This window comes from Lagopus leucura, unplaced genomic scaffold (genome assembly GCF_019238085.1).
Source record: "Lagopus leucura isolate 7727_CA_CO unplaced genomic scaffold, USGS_WTPT01 Super-Scaffold_100004, whole genome shotgun sequence".
NCBI lineage: Eukaryota > Metazoa > Chordata > Aves > Galliformes > Phasianidae > Lagopus > Lagopus leucura.
The window spans coordinates 16,923,237-16,948,870 of NW_024962264.1; the positions used below are offsets into that span (position 1 = coordinate 16,923,237).

Sequence of the window (25,634 nt, forward strand, 5' to 3'; positions counted from 1 at the left end):
GCACATGGTTCTTTTTGATAACTTGCCTTTCTGTCGTCCTTGAAGGTGTGTTGTGTTCTATAGTCAGCTCTTAAATGATTGAAAAAAAGAGTAAGAAAATTGTAGGAAAGTGCTTTTACACAATTAATTATCAGATCTTCACTTTAAAAGGAGCAAACTGATTTTCTTTGCACTTAAAGATATAATAGGAATGTCACAAAATGAAGTTCACTCAGCAGGAGAACATGGTGTATTTCGGTTTTGCCTTCTCCCAAATGTTTGTGGTAGTATCCTGTGTGACATACTTTTGTTTCAATGAAATACACTTGTACTAGAGACGGGACGTCAGTGGGACATCTCTGAGACTGATTTGATATAATGAGTTAATGGAAATTACTGTGGCTTAATTGAGATTTCTAACTAAAGATTCCACTTGCATTCAACAAGTGCGAAGGGATAAGAGAGTGGTTAACCAAATCTTAAATCTTTGGATATTTAATATAATTTCCAAAGGAAGTTTAAAGGAAATTTTCTTTACTACTGTTTTTATTTATTTTCTTATAGATTCATAGAAGTATAAAACTGTAGAATGATTTGAGCTGCAGCAAACCTTTAAGATCATCTAGTTCCATGTCCGCTGCTATAGGAAGGTACAACTCCCAATCGACCAGGATTGCTCAAAGCCTCATCCACTCTAGTGATTATGTACAATCATTTACTTTGACAAATAAACTCAGATCAAATAGAAGAGCCACAAAGGGGACTCTTCATGTGAATTTTCTTATTCATCCCAGGAAATTCCTCTGCCTCATAGCTCTTCAAACTGTTTTAATAGGTCAATGAGACCTTTCTAGAGGCATTTAATAGGAAAGCAATAATGTAGTTTCTCTAGATTTGAAGTGAAAAAGATGTACTGCACCTCATTGCAGATGTGCTGCCTGAAGAGTCTAAATGAGTGGTTATTTCTGTCTGGGAAAACAGGACCCTTATCCTGCATATGCACCAGCCCTACAGTCACACTCACAATGGCAGACTAGCACGTTAGCCACTTCTGTTGGTCAATAGGTGAGTCGAAAATATTAATAGTCAGGTTCTTCTGTCCTAGGGAAGCACATGTGTTCTGAAACTGAACGGGGCCAGGAATGGTGAAGGGAATAGAGCAAAAAGTGTAATTCTTCCTCTGGTCAAGGACTGACTTGGCTGTTCCCACAGCAACGGATCTCAGTGCTTTGCTTAGGCAGCTGCTGATTACACTTTGAATTTTATTTGCATTCATGATTAAGGAAGAGTATAAAAGGACTGAGGTAAAGAATTAAAAAAGCAATAAGAGGATAAAAGACCTTTCAATCAATGCTCCTTTGAAGCTTTAATTAAAAATGTAGAAGGAGGGGGAAGGAAAAAAAAAAAAAAAAAGGAAAATGATGGTGAAATTTTAAGAAATTGTATTTAATCAACAGATTATTGTTGCAAAGGTATTAAAAGGATTACTAGCATCACCATGATGAATTACTTATATTTCATAACTTTATGATGTGTAAAAATATTTCTTTGTTATAGGGAGGACTACCATGTGTCAGTATGGAAAAAAATAATTCAATCTGGAACTACAGTTAAGTGAAAGATTTACGTTATATTGAAACATCTGAGGTATTCTGGGTGTGGCTATGCACCTTTCACAAGGCTATTCTGATAATATGACCTACCTTTGCTTTTTAGTCTGTTTTATTGTGTCTTGCATTATTCATAGCAATCATCAGGGCTTTCTTATAAGTGCATAACAAGTCTATACTGCATATGTATGTGTGTGTATAATATATATGTATATATTACACCCACATAAGGAGAAGCTGCCACTGAAATTCAGAAGCTTAAAAGCCTCTTTTACCTCTAATAACTGGTACACTTCTTAGTCAAATTACAGATGTCATGTCATTGGCATAAAAATGAATTTGGTTTTTTTGTACTTTGGAGTAGATGATGGTAAATATTTTTTACATTCCTTCTAATGAAATCAGAGTTGAAGAGTCAGTAGTGATCAAACAATCCCTTGTTTTCCAAGATTGTTGATAGGAATAGAACTTACAAAGGAGGATAGTTTTGCATTCAGTAGAACTAAGTTTTCACTATGGATCTTTATCTTCTTTGGCCAGCTCAGTGCAGACCAGATTGGGAAACTGTTTTTAATGATAGTTGCTGCGCAGTTACTGTCATGACTATGTGTTCCCTGGACCATACTGAAGGGATGACTCAGCTGATACTTTTTCCAAACCAGACGCACGTGGAGAGTCAAGTGGTTAGACTCTGAGGCAGCTGCAAGTACTCACGTACAAGAATGGAAATTGGAGCCTTTGTACCTATCTCAAACCCTAGCTTGAAAGGAATTTGATCAGGATATTACTTATAGCCCTGTCTCTATTTCTAACATACTCTTATTTGTTACTCTGTTAAAAGTAGACAGCAGCTTTCATTTTCTCACAGCTTCAGTTGGCTTCATTTATCATCCATCCTCTCCACCACCAACCTAGCAGATGTACAAACTGATGGCAACTTTGTGTTTGCATAATTGTTTTCTAGTCATCACTGTAATTGCTACAACTTTTCATGGAACCCAGTAGCCTCAGGGCAGACGTTTATTTCATTTGCAAATAGGGTTTTCCTGAGACTAAACAACAGAAAGTGGTTACTAACAGTGCTCTGAAATCAGAGTCCCAGTGCCTAGTGGGGAAAATAGTTGTATATTATTTTCTTGTCTTTTTTTTCAATTGACCCTAAGCATCTGTAATTATGGTGTTAGTTTTTCCTCATGATTATCAGAGGACGCTGGCAAATGAATATTCAGATCTGTGCTTTCTCCATTGTAGTTCCTAAATTTAATAATGAAACTGGGTGATTTTTATTATATATAATGTCGCATATATCATGCAGTGTAGTAGGTTGTGTTAATATAGCTTTCATTGGTGAGAAAGGATTTTAGTGAGGAGAAGTTCTTGAGTGTTCAAGTGCCAAGAAATACTTTTTGGTTCTATCTTTTGTAGTTTAGTTCATTCTTCTGTCTAGGAAGTATACAAGGAAACTGCTATGCCAAGAAAATAAAGTTTTAGTTTTACAGTTCAGCTGTACAGGTTTCCTGGAATCTTAAATCATCTCACAGAAATAAGCCGACTCTTAGCCTGTATTCCTCTCTTGAATTTGAGTTGTGTAACAAAATGAACCTAGATTGATAGCATCTATGAAGTAGTCTGCTTATAGAAACCAACACATGAAATAGAAACCAACTAATGAAATTCCTAATTAAGCTAAAGAATAAACACAGATGGCCTTAAAAATAAAGCTTTTGGAGAAATATTTCCTGTTACTGAGCAAGAAATGTCTTCGATGCATTCATTTGTGTTGTGAACATCATGTTCTTCTATGCTTTAAATGATTTAAAATTGATTTGGTCTGAATAATTTGAGATATATACTTGCATGCATGAATGTGATAAAAATAGCCAAATAGAGCATATAAATGCTTGAGTAATGCATGTTGTAATTGTAATGCCTAGCTTTAGTGCTTCCAAAATGATTGCAATACACATGAACGGAAGGACATATTTTGAATGTTGCAGCCAAAATGGACTATAGTCAATTTGAGCTTGCTAAAGCATTTGGAATGAGTTAGGTAGTTGGCAAGGCATAAGCTGACTGGTAATGAATGCAGGATATACTGCCATCATTTTCTGGGTATGTGGAAGTCTCTTTCTGTATTTTGATTTTAGCGAAATTCTTTGATCTTTACTCGATTATATTCATAATATCATAAAAATATCTGTCATTCTAGAAAGAAGGCTATTACATGTTTAACATTATAGAGATATGGCATGTTTTTTTAAAATTGTTTATTTATGTGAGTTAGGGCAAATTGGCATGGCACCAGTTTTTTAATTTTATTCCTTCCACACAAGATGATATGAGAATATATATAATCTATATGCTCCTCCTTCTAGGAAATCAGTTATTCTGAAAGATAAATACATCACATGTGTTGTGAGTGTATGACATTTGAACAGATCATTGTGCCTGATTAACAAAGCTCTCTATGAATTCTGTGAGTCATTGATGAGATACAGTTCTCGAGGTCTCTGGTTGCAACATCATTTGTTTGTTTCTAACTCTTATACTGAAGTATGCAATGTAGTGGGGAACTAATACCTCTATCAGAGCAGCTTGCACTTAAATTATAATGGATTGATTGACCTGTGTTTAGGCCAACATCCATTTGCAAAAGTCGCTATTTTTACTGCTTTGGCCAGATGAGGTAACAGATCATTCATAACTAATAAGCATTTATGTGGATTTTTTTCTCGTTTTTTTCCTCTTTCTGTTAAATAAGCTAAAAATCAGTGCAGCATTTTGAAGGGATGTGACGCCTTAGTTGTTTGCTTTTTCTATGATAATGAAACTGTAGTGCTTGCAGTTAAACATCAGTCTCTATTTCCTACAGATAAATCCTATAGATTTTGCTTGTGAAGTTAGAGTTAGCACACCATGACTGTTCACCTTGTGGCCAATGTGCTAGCAGGAGTAGTTATGATGTGCTGTTATCTCGTGAGATCACCCTTGCTCATCACTTCACTGTGGCACCAAAAATAGTTTCTAACTAGAAGACCTATTTTTGTGTTCTCTTCTGGCTACAAACAACACAGTATCCTCTGTCTGTGTTTTGGTTTTTATTTGACAGCTTCTTAGCACTTTCCAGCTGATGACTCAGCTCCCCATTTCCAGGATGTTTAGTCAATGTGATGGCTCTCGGGTAGCTGCTGATGTGGGCTGTCACTGTGATCTGACATTTCTTTGGTGGAGCTAACAGGAACTCTGCTTCTGTAAAGGCCATGAAACTTAGTGTCCCCTGCTTCTTTTCTCATAAATCTGAGAATATTGATTTCTACAAATGCCAGGTGGAGGGGAAAAATAAACGTTTTCTTCACTGCTCTACTTTTTTATCTGAGTTGCTCTCAACCTGCTGAAGATGCTCAGATATTTATGCCCTAACAAGGCTTTATAAATCCTTGAAAAGATATGAAGCTATGAAATAAGATGTGGCACTGTCTTGTAAATGTTTAAGGAATCATCACAAAAAAATAAATCTGGAATAATTTCCTGCTCTTCTTTGTGAACTTTTTTTCCCCCTTTTCCCTTTATCCCTGTTTCTCCTTTTTTATTTTTTTCTCCTTTTCTCCTTTTGCTCTTTTTTTTTCCTCTCATTTTTTCCCCTTTAAACTTGAAATAGCCTGTGTGGGATAAACATCCAGGCAAGTGTCCTTGATGTTTTCACCTGCTTCCTAAAGGGTAACAGAGTGAAACCTGACAGTTAGGATTTGCAGCAGTATTGCCTCCAGAAATCTAATATGATCTAATATGATGTTGCTTAGTGTTTTTCTTGAAGTAAGATTACTGAACAGTACATCCCAATTGATACAGAGCAGATCTGTTGTGTAGACTTCATAGTTCTTTAATCTTTCTAGTAAGTATTATGGGCTAAGTCAGCTTTCCCTTAGGAAGATTTGTTCCAAAGACATAGAGGGGAAATAAGAGCACAGTGGATTTTTTTTTTTTTTTTGAGCCATTGTTTGACAGCAGTTCCTTTTAGCTTGTATGAGGTTTGAGTTTGACCTGATTTTGCCACTCAGCCCAAATTAATTACTGCTAGTGAGAGTTACATTGAGATTTTGTTTTTCCATTATGTGTAAAAATTGAGCTATTGTGCATGCTTCAGCAGGACTTAGTTGGAAATATTTGTTTATCCACTATTTATTTACTTATTATTCCAGAGTAAACACACAAGTTAACATGTTAGCAGAATATAGACTATTTGCCTTCCTATCTGTGTTTTCAGTGATTTAGGTCAGCATGTGGAATTTTCTGTTTTCCCCTTATTCCAGATAAATGCTGTGGACAGTAGCTTATTTTTTTATGACCCTCATTTTCTCTTTCCTGTTGCAGCAGGTTCTATTCGCAAATGTAATTACCTGTTCTCTTTCACCTGTGTTCTTCCACTTAGTGTAGCCAAGATTTGAAGGTTGGTCATTGTCATCTGTTTGTAATATTTTTTAATCTAAGATTTTTACGCGAATTGAATTTGTTTGGATGCAAAACACGAAAGGTTACTGAAATTTCAAAATATTTATAGGTAAGATAAATGGTTTCCCATGTAGCCCTGCATTTAATATCCATTACCAGTGTCTTGTGGAAAAAAAAAAAAAACAAAAAACACAACAGTGTTTACTCATTTGTAGTCCCCACGTCATAGTATGTTCAATTTCAGGGAAGAGTAAAATCTAAGTGGAATTAGAGGGTACGGAGTGGATACCTGTAAGTGCTTGAAGTTAAGTTTTTTATTTTTAGGTACCAAGATAACTGTCTCTATTGGAATGGCAGGAAGTGTTTTGAAGTATAATCCTTGAAGCATTGTATAGTTTCGGTTTCTTCTTCTGTGTTCGGATGTTGTACTATCTTATTTGCATTTTGTTTTGCCTCTGAGGCTTTAGTTAGAAAATAAAAGACAATGCACCCTCTTAGACAAGTAATACTCACGAGTGTTATTTTATTTTTTTTTTTCTGGCAATCATCTGAAAAATGGCAAAATACTGGTTAAACACCAAATCCTATTGTGCACTTTGTTTAATTTCACAATGACATCTACCCATAATTAATCACTGTACATTTATTTTTCAAAATCCACCATATTGTTCTTGTGCTTATATTTCTGGATTGGAGAGATTCTATCTTTATCAGCTTCTACATACATGAATTTCAGAGAGATGTCTATTTACATTTGGAAAGAAGATTAAAAGACTTTGACATAGGGGATGGTATTGGGTACTAGGATAGAGTGTAAATTTTTGATTTTATCAAAAGCTCTGCTGTAAAAGGGGTTAAGTTACCTCTGTTCTCTTAAATCATAACAGAATAAGATTAAATATATGCATTACAATGGCAGCACCGTGCATTTACCCTGTTTCACTTGAGTGTCATATCATTTGTGCTTAAGAGGAGGGAGATGATTGTAATTCCTTTCCTGTAAAATGCTTGCTGGATGCGTGTTCCACATACCTTCTCAGCAGTATGCTGAAGACAGCTTGGATGATGCAAGATTACACTTCTTGATTTGGCTTTGAGAACAAGAGCTTTAAAGACTAGAGTAAAATGAAAAGTTTATTCCAGTAGATGAGAAGTGTCTTTCTACTCAAGACAAAATGGTTTGCAAAAAGTTTTTCTTGGAAGCAGTAAGTGAGGTTAGAGTCTAGGTTCACAGAACTCCTAAGGGAAAATATTTTCTTTTACATGATAGCTGAGTGATTTCTGCATGCTGTCAGGATATAGAAGGCATAAATTTTCTTCTTTCACAAGGGATTTCAACTTGCATCTCTCATAATCACTGTGCTATAAGGACACAGTCTCTGATGGGAAAATAATGGGCTGCCAGTCCCTTGGGTTACACTCCTTGTAACTCAAGTCCTACAGCTTGCTTGAAATGCAGTGGTCAGAGAGGCAGCATTGAGATTCACCACCGAATGTATTTCTGTCTGAGGTACAGCAGGCCTGTGAGGTGTCACTACAAGGGAAAGAGGAAGACTGTGTCCTGAATGATTACTTTAATTGCCTATTGGCTGATTAAATTCAGCATTACTCAATTAAAAACTGGTAAGTCTCTCCCAAGTAAACAGGGCAACAAAGATTGTTTTCAGGCAAGTTTGTAATTAATGGAGGGAATATTCTCAGTACTGCAGGCTCTCAATATATATCTGCATTTGGGTTGTAAGGGACACATCAAAGAGAGGAGAATTGACTCAGCACTGGCACAGGAAATGGGTAAAGAGTAGGGTTTATGAGCCTAGATTCAGGTGAACTGATTTAACTCCAGAATTTGAGGATGTCAGCAGTATTCTGGATGAAAAACTAGTGACCTTTGCTTGCAAAAACAACTGCTGGTAAGAGTTATGAAGAGATCCTGATGTAAGTCTTCTAAAACACTGTGTTTGTGACATGACAGTAAAATCCCGCAGCAGACTATCTGTGCTGGAGGTTTTACACATCCAGCCCAAAACAACTTTACTCAGTCTTAAAGATTTCCCGCTAAGATAAAGTCAAAGCTTTACTTCTGATTCCACTTTTGGTCTTATAGCCTAAAACGTATATTTACTGAATGACCTGAATTGGTAAATTTCATGATGCAATTGTTATGAACTGTAGTGGACCTTCTTTTAATGTTGTAAACATAATATTATAGAGTGCCTGATTTGACTGGACTTGTTGAATTTTTTTCCCCATGTATTTTAGATTGATTTAGGAATTTGTTAGTAGTTTGATTTGTAAGACCAGGTTTTTCATTTGTTTAAATTGCCAGAGTTTACAATATATATGACAGCATCCGTGTCCTGTTCTTACCAGCTTGGTAAAACAAATGGAACTGTAAATGTGAAATGGTGAAAAAAGTACATTTGTGAAAGGTATAGTTTCCCTTGGTTGATGTCTTAAATGAATGTGGGAAAAACAATGATAGACAAAAAGCAGTCTTTAATAGCTTTTCTTTTATCTCTGATATCTGCTCCCCAGTGCCAGACTCTTTCCTTGATCTCGTTTGTCCAGGCATTTTTAACATCCCAAGGCCATGCTATTTAAAAATCCATATGTTTGAAGTGGGCAAGTTTTGAATTCATACAATTACTAATCCTTGTTAGTTCAACTGTATTTTTGAACATCACCCTTGTAATTTTATCCTTCATCGAGTAGCGTTTTTTCTAAAATGTATTGTTTGTCTAATCTATTTTTCATAAGACCAGTACTGTTAACAATTCTCTTTGCTGCTGAATCTGTTAAGAATAAAACAATGGTGTCTGTCAACTGAAATGGCATTATGTGATATAGTCTTTCTTTGTGAAAGGAGGAAACAATTTACAAACAAAAGCAGTCCCTAGCTCTGCAGCAGGATGCGTTAGCTTGCATCCCTGAGCCTGTGCCACATCCTATTAACAGCAAAAAGACAATAACCAAAGGCAATGGACAGTTTACATATTCTGCAGACAGAAGGATCTTCTATTTCTGTAATACTCCCAGGTATAAAAAAATTTGCATGTAAAGAAAGCTGTCCTTTAGCAGATAGACACACGTGACACAATGACATTTCAGTATGTGTGTGATTACAAGGTGCTCGGATGTGATATATTGAGGATTGTATCTCCAAGCAAACCCTGGTTTGTTGTTTTTGAGAAATATCTGAATCAGATCCTGGAACAGCTGAAGTGTGAAGATGGTGTGAGATCTGCACTCTCTAAAGCTTCTGCCAGCTTTCATAAAAGCTTTTGTGGTACCTTTCATTGTTCTCTAATGACACTGGCAAACATGGTTTTTGGTGACAGATATGAAGAACTTCCCAAAGCTTTGTACATGTATCTGAGCTCCAAGACTCCCTGTGGAAGCTCATATTGAGAATTCAATTGGAACTAACCATGGGAATAACTCTATAGCTAATTGTTTCGTGTTGCAAGCTTCAAAAGTAAGGTGAGCACAAGTTCCAAAGTAAAACTGTGGCTGTGGTCTGTTGTGCTATAGAAGTACTATTATTGATTTATGCTGACAAAATAAGTATAAGCCAAAGCGGTTCATCCACTTTTGAGAGAAATTGAGTTTTAGGGAAAGAAGACTTCATTGGGTGGATTTAGGATATAGGATGTGCGGGATGCCAGATCTGGGAGACATTTCCCAGTTTGTCAAAGTAGTTGTAATCACAATTTTATATCTCTACCAAAACTCAGTCATTGTATGTGCTAAGTGACGGGTGTCACCAACAGTTGAATAGGGGGATAGAAAAGATGTTTCTTAATAGAAGAAAGAGGTCAGGTTGTTAAATTAATGGGGAAACTCCTATAAACAAGGCTTTTGTGAAGGATATTTTGTTTGGACTGTTTTTCCCTTGTTTTAAATACTCTACCAGTTTTCAAATCAGGTGCATGAAGATGCTAGTTTGTTGGTGTTTTTTTTTTTTTTTTTTTTTTTTTTTACTATTCTTTAATGTACCTGGATTTTAACACTGTTTGATTTGGGATCTAGAAATGTCACTGATACTCAGAATAAGAATTAATCGCTCTCCTCTCTACTTTTTTATTTCTTACTTTGAGAAGTGTAATAGTTTAACAACCCTTGTATGTGTATTAAACTTCTGTGCAGATCATCTCCTGTGGTATGTCATTGCTCACATAGTATAGTAAGGAATTTAAGCTGCTTTAATTCAAATGTCAGCTCCAGGCTAGAAAAGGCTTTCATTTTGTATTGTGGGGACAAAATCACTGGATTTTGGGTTGTCTCTTGTGCTAATACTAAATATACATTTGTGTTAATTGAAGTTTTACTAGCTGACCATTTCCTACAGTTGGATGTCTTAAAGACTTAGAAATGCAGGCAGCAGATATAAGTAATGGAGGCTGGAAAAGAAGAGATCATTCTTAAAGTAGAAGTCTGTCTCTTTCTCTTGGGTTTGCATTTGGCCTGTGGAGAATATTGGTGTACACAGGTTAAAGCTGGAGATAGTCGTGTGATATTTTCTGTGTGTATATATATGTATGTTTTTGTGTGAACGCATGCTGCAGATAAATCAAACAAGAAATGCTTGAATCTAGTTCCTAAAACAAAACAAAGAAATCTGCTGTATCGATTGAATTCCTATAAAAAATAAGCTAGTGTCAAAAGCAGCAATGGGGAGACAATGAAAGAAAAAGACATGCAAATTGGTGGTGTCTTAATATGTAATTCTCCTTCTGACAAAAGAAAATAATTGATTGCATGGAAATTAGAAAAACTGCAATGTGTAGTTTGCTCTCTTCTCACTAATAGTTAATTAGCTATAATTAGGAAAAGTAATAAAACTTCACTTCTTTCAAAACCACTGAAAAAGAGATCAGTTTTGGACTACTTCCTAAGCTTTAGCCCTCCAATTTTGTGTAAAATCTGCAGAAATAGATGTATAGACGATAAAAATAATGTACTAGAATTATGCAAACTCATGCATTACAATGCGTTTTAAAATTATTTACTCTTGGCAGCTAGTCATCTGTAATTAAATTTCTGAAAGTTGACCTTCCTTTCTTTTTTGTCATGCAGCACACCTCTTGCTGCACGCTAATCAGATGCTGTGGGAAACTTAGACAGTGTTTGCTCTTTGATCAGACCAGCCCAGTGGTGGAAAGACCATGCAGGCATTACTGCAATGCCCTTGGCAATACTTAATTTACTAAGAAATCTTTGCTCTGCTCGGTCCTAAAGAAACATTTTTGAAACTTCAGCATTATTTCCCTTGTACACACAGGATTCAAACTGCAGAGTTAGGCTTTTAGAGTGGTACCCATACATGTACTCATCTCCTGCTGCTTACCTAAGAATTGGGCAGAAAAAGATGTGTGTTTTGTAACTCCAGTTTTCTGTGTGTGCTGCTTAATCTGCTGTGTGTTTTCTGTATTATAATTAAGTGGGAATTACTATATTTCCTTCTGTAGAAGTATCAAATATGTTTGAATAAAAAGACCACTATTTAATTCAAGTCTTTTCACTTCTTTGCCTCTTGCTTCTCAGTCTGCACGATACATTTGTACTGTGGATGAGATGGTGGTATGTGATATTCTAGTTTTGTTCTAGTATCATAAAATCATTGAGTGGAAAACTGAAATTATCTAGTCCATCTATCAGCCTGTCCCATTTCAGGGCATCCCTGAGTGCTCTGTGTGCTAAGTGATGGGGAGACTTTTTTCCCCACTAGCATCAAACTCAACACTAAACACCGTAAGTTCAATGCAGCAGATGCATTTGACATCCTAAGCAACCATCCCTGAGTTTTGTGCCTCCCATCAGGAGATTGTGTAGAGAAAGTGGGCTGAAAGGAATTCTGCTACTTGTAATCCCCAACCAGAAGCTCTTGATATGCTTGGTAAGCCTCATTTACTCCTCATTCAAGTCCAACAATGACTGAACAACTTGCCTGAAACTTGTGAAGCCATACTAATGAAAAAGTGTGAATGTGCCACACAGATATGGTCCTCTAGTGGATGTGACTCTCCCATTGTATAGAGTTATTGTAGCAGCTCCATGGAAGAGCTGGAGAAAGGGAAGAAAGCTGCTGCAAGAAGTACTGCACCCAGAGGTCTGAGGACAGCAATGAAAAAAATAAAGCTACTACTATCTGAAGCAACGCAGTAAGCACTAGCACAAATATCCAATAGTCATTAAACTTTTTAAAAAGACTTTCCTTTAAAGTCATAATTTGCATTTGAAGCAAAAATGAGCATGAAAACTCAACTGGTCCATTGCTTCACATGGGATTCCTATACATAGTTTTGATGTCTTTCAGTAGACAGACTTGTTGTGGCAAACCCTATTTGCTCCAGTTTTGGAGGCTGAGAAGCTTTGTTTTTTTCTACCCTACAACCTGTGTTTGTCAGGGAAAGATAGAGTTCTGAAATTTAACTTCAACATGATTTGTGTCAATTGTTTTCTGATTGTCATTTCCAACACAGAAATGTGTTCTCTTGGATATGTGCCCTTTCATTGTCAGAGGAGGCTTTTAAATCTGGCACTGATGGGGGTTCATGGTTTCTGTGGCTTAGATCAAATGCTGCTTCCAACTAAGGTTAAGTATTTAGTGTTACCCAAATGCTCCTTATTGTAAATGTGCATTTTCCACTTCAGAGTTATGCAAATTTTTTTCTGTGACATTGGGAAAAGTCAAGGAAGAAGAAAAGCTGCATTACCATCATTTCCAGGCATCTCTTGCAACCGTTAAAGTCAAAGTAATCTCAGAAAAGGTTGCAACTGGCACCAAAGGAACACTACACAATTATTCCTGGAGTAGGAGTGCAAAAATAGACTCAAACTTACACTCATTTTGTCTTCCCTTCACAAGCTGAAGCTGCTGCCAAGCCCTACTGCTGCTTTTCCTATAACATGTACTCAGTTGATACCTCAACGCCCTTTCAACTGACACATTTGTCAGTGCATTGGCAGTTGACTGCTTTGGCTGTTTCAGTGTCTCAGTTACTGCTCTATCTCCTCTTCCATTATTCCCATATTGCCTAGATCCTGCTCCTGGATGTCTACATGGATTTATTATTTCCCAACTACGAATCTCACTACTTTATTACTTACTGTCTCACATTTAACAGCCATCTCTGTGACATCCAAGCTGTGATTACAGCCCTTTATTCTTTGAATTCCTTTACTTTTGTTCTCTGTGGGTTTTTTTTTCTTTCTGTTTTCTATTAGTTCTGTTATAACACTTCTGAATTTGTATATCTCTACATAAGCACTGTGCCCTTGACACCATTCAAGTGCGTCCTTCTGTATTGTTACTGTCTTACATGGCAGTTAATGAACACAGATAAGCTGCCTTAGGTTCTTATAGGACCCGTTATGCTGCATATCAGATATGAAATCATGTTGAGGATATTTGTAAGTAATATATGCTGAGAGACTGGATTTCTCTATCACTGGAATTGGATACCCAATTTGAACAAGTCTGTGTCATTCCTCAAAATGCCTGATTGTAATAGTATATTTCCCGTGCAGTTTTCGCCAGCCTTTCATTTCAATATCATATGATAGTGCCTATAATTTTCCTTGTGAAACACTTCCTTATTGAATACTTCTGCTTATTGTATATTCTTCACATCTTCTGCCATTTTTATTTTTTTTTTTTATCATCCAAGACTTTGTCTCCCCCCTACCTCTCTGCCTTTATTTACCTTTTTCACCTGCCATTAGATGCTTGCTTGACTCTCAGTGTTGGCATATGTTTCACATCCCTCATAACCAACAGTGTGCTTGCTTGGGGGTTGCTGCACACCTGGGAAACTTTGTCATTTAATTCCATCGTTGTAAGCCACATTGCTTTTCCTTTCAAATCATTCATTTTCATAAAGCTTGGTTATATTAGGCTCAGAACATAAAATGCTTTTAGTTGAACACTAATGCTCAAAACAAACAAAGAGAAGCTCCAACAAAAGACTTTGTTTTCAGTCTTTGTGCATGTTTTAGCTTGGCATGGAAAACAATTTCCTTGGTATGCATTCTGACCTTGGGCAAGTAATTCCCTTTGGCACAACTATTGTCTTCTGTGAAATAGAAACAAAGATGCTGAGCTTCTTTGCAAAGGATTTTCAGAGTTACAAAATAAAAGCATTCTATAAGAGGTAGTTGATATTTTTATTCTTAATGTGCTTGTTATTTTATGCGTCACTCAGAAATAAGTACAATGTCTATTCTTAGCAAATACTAATGGTGATAGTTGTTTTGACTTGTCTGAGGTTTTCCTGAGTGGCTAAGTTGCTAATGGAAGTGATGTTCTGAAATCCTGCAGGCTTCTAAGGTTTTTCACACCCATGTATTTTTTTTGCAACTGATGTAGTGTCTTCCTTTCTTTCTTTTTTATTCTCATAAAAAGTCTTTTATCTTAATGTAGGATCTGTTTCTCTATTTCATGGCACATGCAAGATCTAGCCTTATTATTGTTTGGTCTTCAAATCACTCTGCTCAATTCACTTGTCAAGTAGAATTGCCTCTTTTGCCTCTTCTTTCTCTTTGAAAAGAGAAATTTAATTGCATGTCTTTTTTGCTTCCCCTCATCCCTCTTTTTTTTTTTTTTTTTTTTTTGGCTTATGAAAATAGATTCCTCTGCAGTGCCACACAAAAATAAATAAATAAATAAATAAATAAAAAGTTACTTTACTGTCCCCTTTCTGTCCCCTTTGCTGTTTGCACTGAAGGAGAGAAAGCTCCCAGATTGGTATTCACAGTTTTTCTTTCCTTTGGGGATGGCCTTATTTTGAGCAGTATTGTTCAGTAATATCTGTGCTTGGGAAAATGCCAAGCTCATCCAGGGCAGCACAGGCAGCTCTTTCCATTGTAGGGCTTCCAGTCAGACTAATGCTACCAGCTGTGTGTTCTTTTGTCTGCCCTGGACTAGGTTGTGCTATTGTACTTCACACTGCATCTCTCCAGCAGAGCCTGTTGTGTCCATACTAACAGTTCAGACAAGAAAGGAGAATTATGAAACGTTAGCGCTCATGAGGGGACATGTAAAGGAACTTCACACAATGTGAATTATAATAAGAAATATTTTTTCTAACTGTGAAAACCATTAATGGTAGAGGGAGGGGATGACAGTAATCCTTTGCATTTAGATCACCCAAAATTGTTTTATAAAGATATTGCAGTATCATAATGTATTCATAATACTGAGAAATCAGATTGCGCATCCAAAAAAAAGTCATGCAACAAAATAATGGCAGAGACAGGAACAGGATCTGAACCTTTATATTCTCAGCCTGATGCCAAATCTTCCAGATTTTGTGTTTTGTTCTTGGAGGAGATGGGTTCAAGTAGGTGGGAGAAGAAAAATGAACAAAAAGATATGGGGGAGGATACATAAAGAGGAAGAGTGCATTGCTTTGGCTGTAGCAGATGCTGAAGAGGGAAGGAAAAAAGGACATGGGAGAATGAAAAAGAGAGTTCTGAAGTACTTTGGGGATGAAAAAAGATAGGAAAGAGAAGTTGGGTATGAGATGGAAAGACTGGAAGGAAGAACTACCTGACAATCTGATGGATAGGTAGTGAAGAAAAGGTATTTTTTGTCAAATGTCATTAGGAACTTTTTTTCTCTTAGAAGTGTTCTGCTGTGTCTTGTTCTGAGCAAGTCCATAACATGAGAATTGTTAATGATAGAGATTTAAACATGTTTTGTTGTTAATGGATTTTCCCCTAATACTTCCTTAATACTAAGCCTTCTACATGGACTTTCAGAGAACACAGAAGTAGACTAAATCCTAAGGTGTTATCTTTTGATAAAACTGTCTTCAATTTAATATTAAGCTGCTTTAAGACTCAGTCTTTTTGTTTCCATATAACTGCTGCTATGCAGCAATTGTCTGCTCTGCAGCAGGCAACTAGCTATTAAAAAGGGTATCAGACACTACGTGCTGCTTAATAACTTCTCAAGTAGCGTGCCGGTAAGGAAAATTAAAAGATTCAGAAACAGTACAGAGGCAAAGATGAGGGAAGAAAGAATGGAGGAAGTTGCACTGTAGACTGAAGTAATGTAAGCTTCATCATTAAAGTAGGTAATGAACTATAATCTACCATGGGCTATGCATAAAATAAAAAGTTTTAATTTTCTTTAATGGATGAATGGAAATTGCTCATACAACAATTTGAACAAAGATGCTAGCAGTAGATGGAATTTGGCTCACGCTAGCAGGGGATCAGCACCCAAAAAAGGGATGATTTTGGAGTTTCCACTCATTGTTTATTCTTTAGTCAGCTAAATGAACTTTGCAGATAGTCATCCTTGTTGGGATGTCAGGATTGAGACTAATTTTGTGTTATCTTTAGCCCTTTCTCCAGTGCAAGTCACTGCCTGACTTTAATTGGTTGTACTTCCTCCTTTCTCTGCTTCTCTTCAATTAGTGCTCATTTGAGCATTGTTATAGCAGCACTGTACCTGATACCCACTCATCTAGCCAGGACTGCCAGCAGCACAACACAGCTTCTCTACACCTTTTCACCATAGGCACCCTAAAAAGCAGTGGTGCTTTTCTGCAATCTACTTACCTTTACATGGTAGAGGAGGTGCTAGAGAAAGCCATTATTCAGCTAAGGTTTTGCAGCCATGTAAATTTTTTGAAATACTATTTTTAAATGTATTTCAAGGCAGTTCAGGGCTTCTGAATGTGAGGAGCCATCACTCCTCATTCTGAGCCAAAGTGTGGGTGCAACAGTGAAAACAGATTTGAGAAATGTTAAGTTTTAAAAATAGTTCTATTGTTTATCTGCCTGCTGTGATAATTTGTCAGAACAATCACCTTATGCATCTCTGTAGAATTTAACAAAAGATCTAGAGGTTGACTTGGAGGAAAAATTATCTGAATTTTTGGCCAAAAAGATATTGTTTGAGTGTTCCATTTAGGAGTAGTCTTTGTAACTTGGTTTTATAAGATGCACTCACTTGAATCTCCAATTGCATCCTTCAAAGAATGGTGTCAAAATGACATTTTGTAGAGGTCTTACTTCCCTCCAGACCTGTGAGATTTCTAGTTTATTTTTCAAGTCTCAGATGAATTAAATTTTAATGTGGTGGATTTCATGTTACTGTAATTGGTAGAGCCTCTGTACGGAAGGAAGTCTGACCCCCAAAAATACTTCACAGTGGGCTTGTTAGTGAAAACATCCAAAACTGGTTGCACACCAGAGATGCAAATGCTCTTTCTGATAATGTTTTCTGCCCTTATAATTTATTCTTTAGAAATGAGCATTTTGGATTATTTTTCCCAAAGAAACTTCAAAACATAGCAAGCTCGTCTGTTAAAACTTAAATACAAGTTCGTTTTTAGAGTCTAAACAAACTAAATTCTCTTACACTTCAATTGCAAGTGAATTTCGAATAGTGCTGGCAGTCTGAGTTGTGTAGTGGGGAGGACAGTTTGTTAATGTTTACAGAGAAAATGCAGATGAAGCGGCTTTCTGTAACCATATGAGAAAAATTAAGGTATACTGAATAATACTTATTTTTTTCCCCAGATCTTACTGCTATTTCCTTCTGACTAGTATTCAGGATATGTTAAAAATATGCTGTCACTCATTTCTAAATAATTCAGTTCTAAGTCTGAGATGAACTGTTGTATTATGAAGGAAGAATGATTTTCTAAAGCAGAATTGCTATCTGAAAGTGACAAAAAAGTTTTATTGAAAATTTGAGACTAAGCTCTAGGATTGGAAACACTGGAGAGGACTGTACTTTATCTTTTGAACTTCATGTAACTTTATGGCTTCTTTCTTCTATGTGAGCATGTTTTTGCAATGAATTCATGAATGTTTCGGTACAGTTTAAAGATGACAGGCAAAAAACTACTTTTGTGGTTAGTGTGACCACTTGCTGGAGGGAGGAGAACATCTGTGTAGAAGAAATCAAGGCATTACCATTTTTCCTTAGTCTTCACAAGGAGGAGTTTGCACTCTATTGTTGCTCCATCTTCATCAGCATTCTGAAACTAAGCAAAATTTTCTAGAACAGTCAGCAGCATATTGTTTTGATAGTAAACAAGAAACAACAGTTTATAAAAGTTACGTAGAAGTTCTGATTTCTTAGAATATGTTTTTCAGGTGTTCAAATCACCTCATGTTGAATTTTGCTCCTTAAATCAGGTGTTTATCCTTCTCCAGATCTGGATTAGTACAAACAGGATTATGGAAGAATTGATTAATTTTCAGATTGCATTAATAAATCTGCAAGTACTTTTCTCATGTAATGTGTGGGGAAAAAAACTCAAGTTTTCAGGGGATGTACTTTCTCAGGCAACCCTACAGGCTTGGGGAAGAATGGCTAGAAAGCTGCCTGATGGAAAGGGACCTTGGTGTACTGATGAACAGTTAGCTGAATATGAGCCAGCATTGTGCCCAGGTGGCAAAGAAGGCCAATGGTATCCTGGCTTGTATCAGGAATGGTGTGGTGAGCAGGACTAGGGAAGTCATCCTGCCCCTGTACTTGGCGTTGGTGAGGCCTCACCTCAAGTACTGTGTTCAGTTTTGGGCACTTCAGTACCGAAATGACATTGAGGTGCTGGAGCAGGTCCAAAGAAGGGCAATAAGGCTTGTGAAGGGTTTGGAGAATATTCCCTACAAGGAGCAACTGAAGGAGATGGGGTGAGACCTTACTGGTCTCTTCAAATACTTGAAAGGTGCTTACGGCAAGAGCAGGGTTGGTCTCTTCTCCCTGATGACAGGTGACAGGACAAGGACAAATGGTCTTAAGTTGCTCCAAGGCAAGTTCAGGTTGGATAACAGAAAACACTTCTTTACAGAAAGGGTTCTTAAGCTCTGGAATAGGTTCCCCAGGGAGACGTTTGAGCCATCATCCCTGGGTGTGTTTAAAAACTGTTTGGATGTGGTGCTCAGAGACAACATTTAGCAGAGAGTTGTTAGGGTAGTATGGTTATGTTGTGGTTGGACTCGATCTCTAACATCTTTTCCAACCTGGGTGACTCAATGATTCTCTCTCTGACCTGAGTGAATGTTTCCTGGCTGTTGTGTTGAAATGGGGAGCAAATTGAGCAACCTTTTAGGTAAGCAGTGATTCATCAGGTAGTTGCTTTTGTGTAATCAGCAAATTAAATGAGTTTAAAGTAAGGCCATTACTGAAGACAAGAGATCTCATAATAACTTTTATGAAAAAAAGTGAAAAATGAGAAAACTGTCACAAATTGTAAGAGTTAAATCTTATTAATCTTTTTTATTATTTCTTACACATTCATACATGTGCTTTTAAGCTTGGTCTTAATTATGGGATTTAATTGTTTTCCTGAATTATAGCAACCAGTAGTTATTTCTAAAACAGATTCAATGTTAGGTTCTTAGAATAAATGTTTTAAGGACGTATTTGTACCTATAGCTGTTGAAATTCTGCTTTGTTGGAAGTGCTTTTATAAGCTAATATCCTAGATGTAATTTACTTACTTTAAATTGCAGTGGCTATGGTCTTTACTTCAAAAAATATTATACTGAACACAAAATTAGGTTTTTATTTTTTTTACGTCATGCTGTAATGTTATAATGCAATGGAAAGTACAGCAATGCTAGCTGGGTAGCAAAGTCCTAGGCTGTAGCAAGTGAGGGCAAGACAAAATGCAGCAGCCATAGACACAGAAGCAAAGGACAAAAGCTGCTTACTTTTGGAATGTATGCAGAGATGTACAACAAGATACCCTGATACACTGTCAACCTTTATGTGAGGTCTGGGAAGGGGTGGATCCTGACTCCACCCCTTCTGCTCACTCAGGTACATTGCATGCACCTGAGCTGCCCTGAGTTGGCCCTGCCTTCCCACCTGCTTGCTCAATTACTGGTTCAGGCTGTGACTTAGGATTTCTGCTATTCACGCCGAACTAAATTAGAAGGGATTTTACTCAAAAATAATGATTTTTAAAGATGTTGTAATTTTTAATTGACAATCAGGCTATCAGTGTTTGAAATTCAGTAACTTTGCATTTAGAGAAAGTCAAAATAAACTGAGGAGTGAAATGTAAATCTGAGTGTGTATACAAGCATGGGTTGTACAAGAGAGTCAATATATATATTTAAAATAGACAAATATTTTATATTGTTCTGTAGGCATTCAATATTTTCTCTACATGATATTTTAAAATCTTTGGACACTTTTATAATTTCAGCTGTTGTAGATACAATTTTCAGTAGCTTCTGCTACCTGGTGCTTAGGAGGGTGAGTTAATGGCTGTACAGCTTCTGTGTAGAGATAATTCATGTTGTGAAACAGTAGTGTTTGTTCCTTCACTGTTGAGTTTGCAATGGAAGAGTATGTAAGTCTATTTGAACTTGACATTTTTCCTGTCCTGAGCGAGGCCTTAAAAGATGCGTCAATATTTTTGTATTTTGGTGGTAAGCTAATAAAACTGATTGTATCAGTAGATCAAGTGTCAGCTTGGAAATGCAATCTTTAAGATCGTAGTGACTTCAATGTATCCGTGTTGAAAGGCAAACTACCACTTAAGTAATTTTGTCTGCGTATGGACTCTTTTTTAACACAGGGTAAAATATAACTTGAATATTTCAGGTTCAAAAAAGTGCAAACAGGGTTTCCAGGTTGTTTGAACTAGAGCTTTTAATGCATTGTTAAGATACAGTGGCAAGATTTTAATTACTTGGTGAAGGATTCAACTAAGCTTTTGATGATGGGGGAGAAAAGGGGCTAAGAAAGCATGTAGAACTCAGTCTCACACTTTACCAAGTAACTTCTGTTGGATCCAATAAAATTTCTGTTTGGCTAAGCAATACACAAATATTGTACGTGCTAGTATGACATTTGTGATTCTGTTTTAAGGTATAAGCTTTATTTTCTGTTTATATATATTATAGAAATTATGTTTCTGTTTAAAAAATAATAGTCATATTCTGACTCAGAGGTGATCTCTGCAACCCGTACACTAATTCTCTAGAAAAACTATTTCTGAGATAACAACCCTTTTTCCAGCACCTAACTCTGTGTATCACATAGTACAATCCCTAAGTATACAGGAATAAGTTCAACTTGCAAGCGTAATTAAGTGCATATTGCTCCAACCCCAGCATGTACAGTTCTCACAAACATACCATGGAAGAAAGATCTAAATGGGCAGCTTCAGTCCTGAGGCTATTGTAACAAATGAACATGGTTCAGTGTCAAGAGAGAAGGTTTTAAGCCTTTATACATTTTGTTTGCTGATATTAGCATTTGGCCCTGTGGAGCTAAATGTTCCCTGCTACTTTCTTCCCCTTTATGTTTCAATAGCATATTTCCCACTATCTGGCGTTACAGTGAATGTGCTGATTATTCTCAGTCTGAAAGTGTGCCTGTAAATGTACACATCTCTGAGCTACTTTTTGCAACGTGGGCTGACTCAGATATATTTTTAAATATGTCTGAGAAACAGGGATGTCACACTCCATATTTTATTTAATTGGGTGGTATCGGGACTTTCTAGTACTACATTTTTGTTGAATTAAAGCAGGCTTCTGCGAAATCTAGCATTGATTTTATTCATCGATATTTAGCAGGAAGGATAGCTATTGAAATATAAATAGCTCTAGGTATTTGGTGATGGATATTGATCAATATAGCAATAAAAATAGTTGTTTTTTTTTCTCAAGCAGTAGCATTTTCATCAGAATATGCAGCTTAGAAATAGTAGTAATCTTGGGAAAAACCTGTATCAGGAGAGAGATTCAGAAACTTGCTAAACAGTGTGATAAACTTCTTCCTTTCCTGTAAGTGAGGATGATGAGAAATGTAAGCAAGTAGCATCCTAGGTGGATAGCCTATGAGAATTTTAAGATGTTCTGCATATTAGAAACTTGTGATGCACTGATATTTTTCAATAACTTTCTGGAGAAGATTAGTTATGAGTGTTAGTAATCCATTATTACCTTTAACCTAAAGCCTAGCAGCTGGCCCAAAAGCTGTGGTATGCTCAAAGCAAATACAAAGGAACACTTAGAAAACTTGTGGGAACAGTTATCCTCTCATCTGCATGAGGTGCTTGTATCAGTTAGAGCCTCGTTGGTATCATGTTCCATATCTCACTATCTTAATGAGAATAGTGTGCTGTATTTCTAAGAAGGTGTTTCTCTGCATTTAAGATCTCCAGTGCCATCCTTGGACTAGAAAGTCATGCTCCCCATGAGCCTGATTGCAGTTACTCCATTCAAGTTGAATCATTCCTCGTGCTGTAAATATTCCTATTTCAATCAATAAGTGTTTGTGGAGTAAAACATTATTCATTGTAAGACATATGATATAAGACAACAGGTCTGCTGTTAGAGTGTTTTTTATATTTTTAAGGGAATATATTCTCCTATGTTCATTTCCTGTTCTTTGCTCGCACCTGTTGTGTGCATAGAATATTCCTGAAAGACAAGTAATTGCAAGGTTAATATTAGATGTGAGTAGGTAAATGCATACTACTGTTCTATGGTTCTGTGGTTCTATTTACCATCCCATTATCTAATTTCCACATGCACATACAGAGTAAGTGCATATAAAGCTTTGCCAGTGGCAAACTGAGTATTTCAGAATTTGGCTTTGGGTGTACTCTGCGGAATTATGCTACAAGCTTGTATTGCTTCCTCATTCAAGCTCTCAAACACTTGACTCTGCTTTGTTTCACAGGGTAATTCTTCAGAATTACAGACCTAATCATTGTTAATTCTTTTGGTATTTATTGATTGCATTAACATTAATCACAATAAACATCTCTGGTATTAATATGGTTGTCATTTGTATAGTACTTCAGATTGTCTGCTCGTAAATCAGCTATCATTAACTGAACGATTAGTTACAGGATGCTTTTTGTATAAGCAACACCATATCTTTCTTAAGGAAGTGAGGAGAGTGAATACATAAAACTGTTCACTGAGTTTTGAAAGTATTTTCTTTTTTCTTTTTTTTTTTTTTTTTAAAAGGAAAAGAAAACACATAACAAAAGGATAAGTTAAATAAGATTATCTCATACATCTCTTAAAAGCCAATAGCAACTCTGTTATTTGGTTAGCAAAGTTAATGTATCTAATCCTGTTCTGTGTTTTGTTTTTTTTTTGTTTTTTGTTTTTTTTTTTAAGTTGACAAGCTTAAGTTGTTAAGTTGTTTTTTTTAAGTTGACAAGTTTAAGCTTTTTCTTCAGGTTTTCTCTTTATGATACTATCCATGCTATCTATGGAGCTGTTGTGCTAGACAGAAAAGTGCTTATCTACTTGGCAAGTCACGTTAATTTGGTAGCTGGAATTTGCTCTCAAGGTTTCTCAAAAAGTCCAGGAGTTAGCTTCCACTCTGAATACATAATTCACTTCTGGGCAAGGTGAAAGAGGAAATCTTTCAGCTTTCACTCCAAGGCAGCTGAAAGGGAACCTAGAAACCTTATGACTTCATGATTTACTCAACATACAAAATTTTGTCCATGTTTCCCTTGATTGAAAATGTTGTATTTCAGTGCCCAGTGTCTGCATTTCAGCAAAATAGACTGAATGCAGCAAAAATAGGCCCTGTACACTGAACTGCTCTCATCTAGAACTTTACTGTGTTTTCTTACAGCCTGTGACCTCATGAACCAAGGCATCCTGGCCCTTGTGAGCTCCATTGGCTGCACATCAGCAGGTTCCCTGCAGTCACTGGCAGATGCTATGCACATCCCTCACCTCTTCATCCAGCGCTCAACAGGAGGAACGCCAAGAAGCAGCTGTGGGCTCACCAGGAGCAACCGCAATGATGACTATACACTCTCTGTCCGCCCCCCTGTCTACTTAAATGATGTCATCTTGAGAGTGATCACAGAATATGCCTGGCAGAAGTTCATCATTTTTTATGATAATGACTATGGTAAGTAGTTAACTGAGTAATTTCTGTCAAATCCCGAATTCTGTGGAAAGCATTCACGCTATATTTTTATCATCTTCTGCTATGATGTTTTCCCTCTGAACATTTGTGGTTCTGTCAGTATTTCACAGTTCTCGAGAGATTCTAAAGTACGTTGATATTTACAGATTAATTTGATGATTTCTGTGTTAGCTAGCTGATAAACAGAGAAATTCATTTCCTCAAGTGTAAAAAAAACTTAGCAAGTGTCCTTTTTTTTTTTTTTTTTTTTTTGAGTTGATAGTTCAAGGGTTAACATGTAAAATTCCATATTCTGTAGAATTATTTCTTGTGTTGTGAATCTCTCATCTTTTATAGGCTTGCGTTTGATACAAGAAGTTGAGGCAGCAGTGAATATAGGACAGATACCTCAGCAAGAATAAGCTGCTATTTGTAAATGTGAAACTTACAAAGAGAACTTACATAGAACGAAGCTCTTGAGAAGGAGGGCTAGAGAAGACGATATTTCCTTCTTTATTGGTGCACTCAATGTTCCTGAGAAGTGCTGAGTTGACAGTGACTGTGTAATAGAGTAAGCATGACACAAATGATGGCATCAGAAGTCAGACGGTGCCATCCTGCCTGGTGATTCAGCCAAGTTTAGTACAGATATCTTCTGCAACTGAGAGCTAGATAGATAGCTGTAGTAGAGGTGCATTATCTAACGAATTTCATCATCTTTTTCTATGGAAAATTGCTTTGAAACCAGACTTGTTTTGTTCAGACACATCCATTATTCATAAGTAATCATGATTGGTTTGGATGAACATTTTAAAACTTATTTTCAAAGTTAAATGTTCAAGTTGTTGAAAAATGCAAACTTCAGCGATTTGCTGTGCATAATAATAACTGGTTCATTCAGATCAGGTGTTATTGATTTTTTTTGTTCCCTGACTACCCAATAAATTCTTAAATTAGAACTATACAAAATGATGAATAGGAGAATTTCTATTTATAACAAACCAGCACCTGAAAGTGCCAGCCATAGGATCAGGAACATGCACATAAACACTGATCCAAAAAGCTTGCAGCAGAGTAATTTTGTTCACATTTTCTCAGTTTATGCAGCTAAGTACCTGTGTAGTTATGAAGAGGACTATAGTTTTGCCAGCTAAAGAGTGCCTTTTTGCATGTATTTGTTTTAAAAATCAATTTTTAGTGGTTTTTTTTCCATAATTGTATTTATAAATACTATTTTTAAATTATCCAGATCATTTTGTCCTTTGATTTCTGGATAGGAATCTCATTACATAATGAGGATCATGAGAATAATGAGAATCATGAGAATCACATAATGCAGATGCCTGAATAAGCTTCAGATAAGTAGCTATTTCAGTGACACATCAACCCCAGATATGACTCGTGGCAGATATTGTGTTCCCTCATCTTCTATTCTTTCTTAAGTAGACAAGAAATGCTGTGGTGAACTAGACAAATTGGTAAACTGACTCTCATCAGTGATCACTATCTCATGTATCAGGAAAAGATGCAGAAAAAAGCCCTGCATTTAATATGTACTAAGAGGTCTGTCCATCTTTTAACACTATTCTATTCAGGTGATAGCATCAGGCTTGACACAGTATTTTGTGTGTTCTTAATTCTGTTAGCCAGTTTTTAATCTATGTTGTTAGTTTTCCTTTTACCTCTGGTTGCATGATTTTTATAGCAGACCCTAATGAACAATT

At 36.4% G+C, this 25,634-nt stretch overlaps 1 protein-coding gene across 3 annotated transcripts in view; it reads left to right on the forward strand.

The window, feature by feature from the left end:
• The window catches only part of GRID2 (glutamate ionotropic receptor delta type subunit 2), a 685,707-nt gene that overhangs the window by 379,163 nt on the left and 280,910 nt on the right, over positions 1 to 25,634 (forward strand). For all 3 annotated transcript variants that reach the window (XR_006178913.1, XR_006178914.1, XM_042871543.1), the window contains exon 3: positions 23,629 to 23,913. Coding sequence is in view for 1 of the 3 variants with exons in the window: in XM_042871543.1 (XP_042727477.1) it covers positions 23,629 to 23,913 (285 nt within the window). In the remaining 2 variants the exon portion in view is untranslated. The remainder of the gene's footprint in view (positions 1 to 23,628; positions 23,914 to 25,634) is intronic.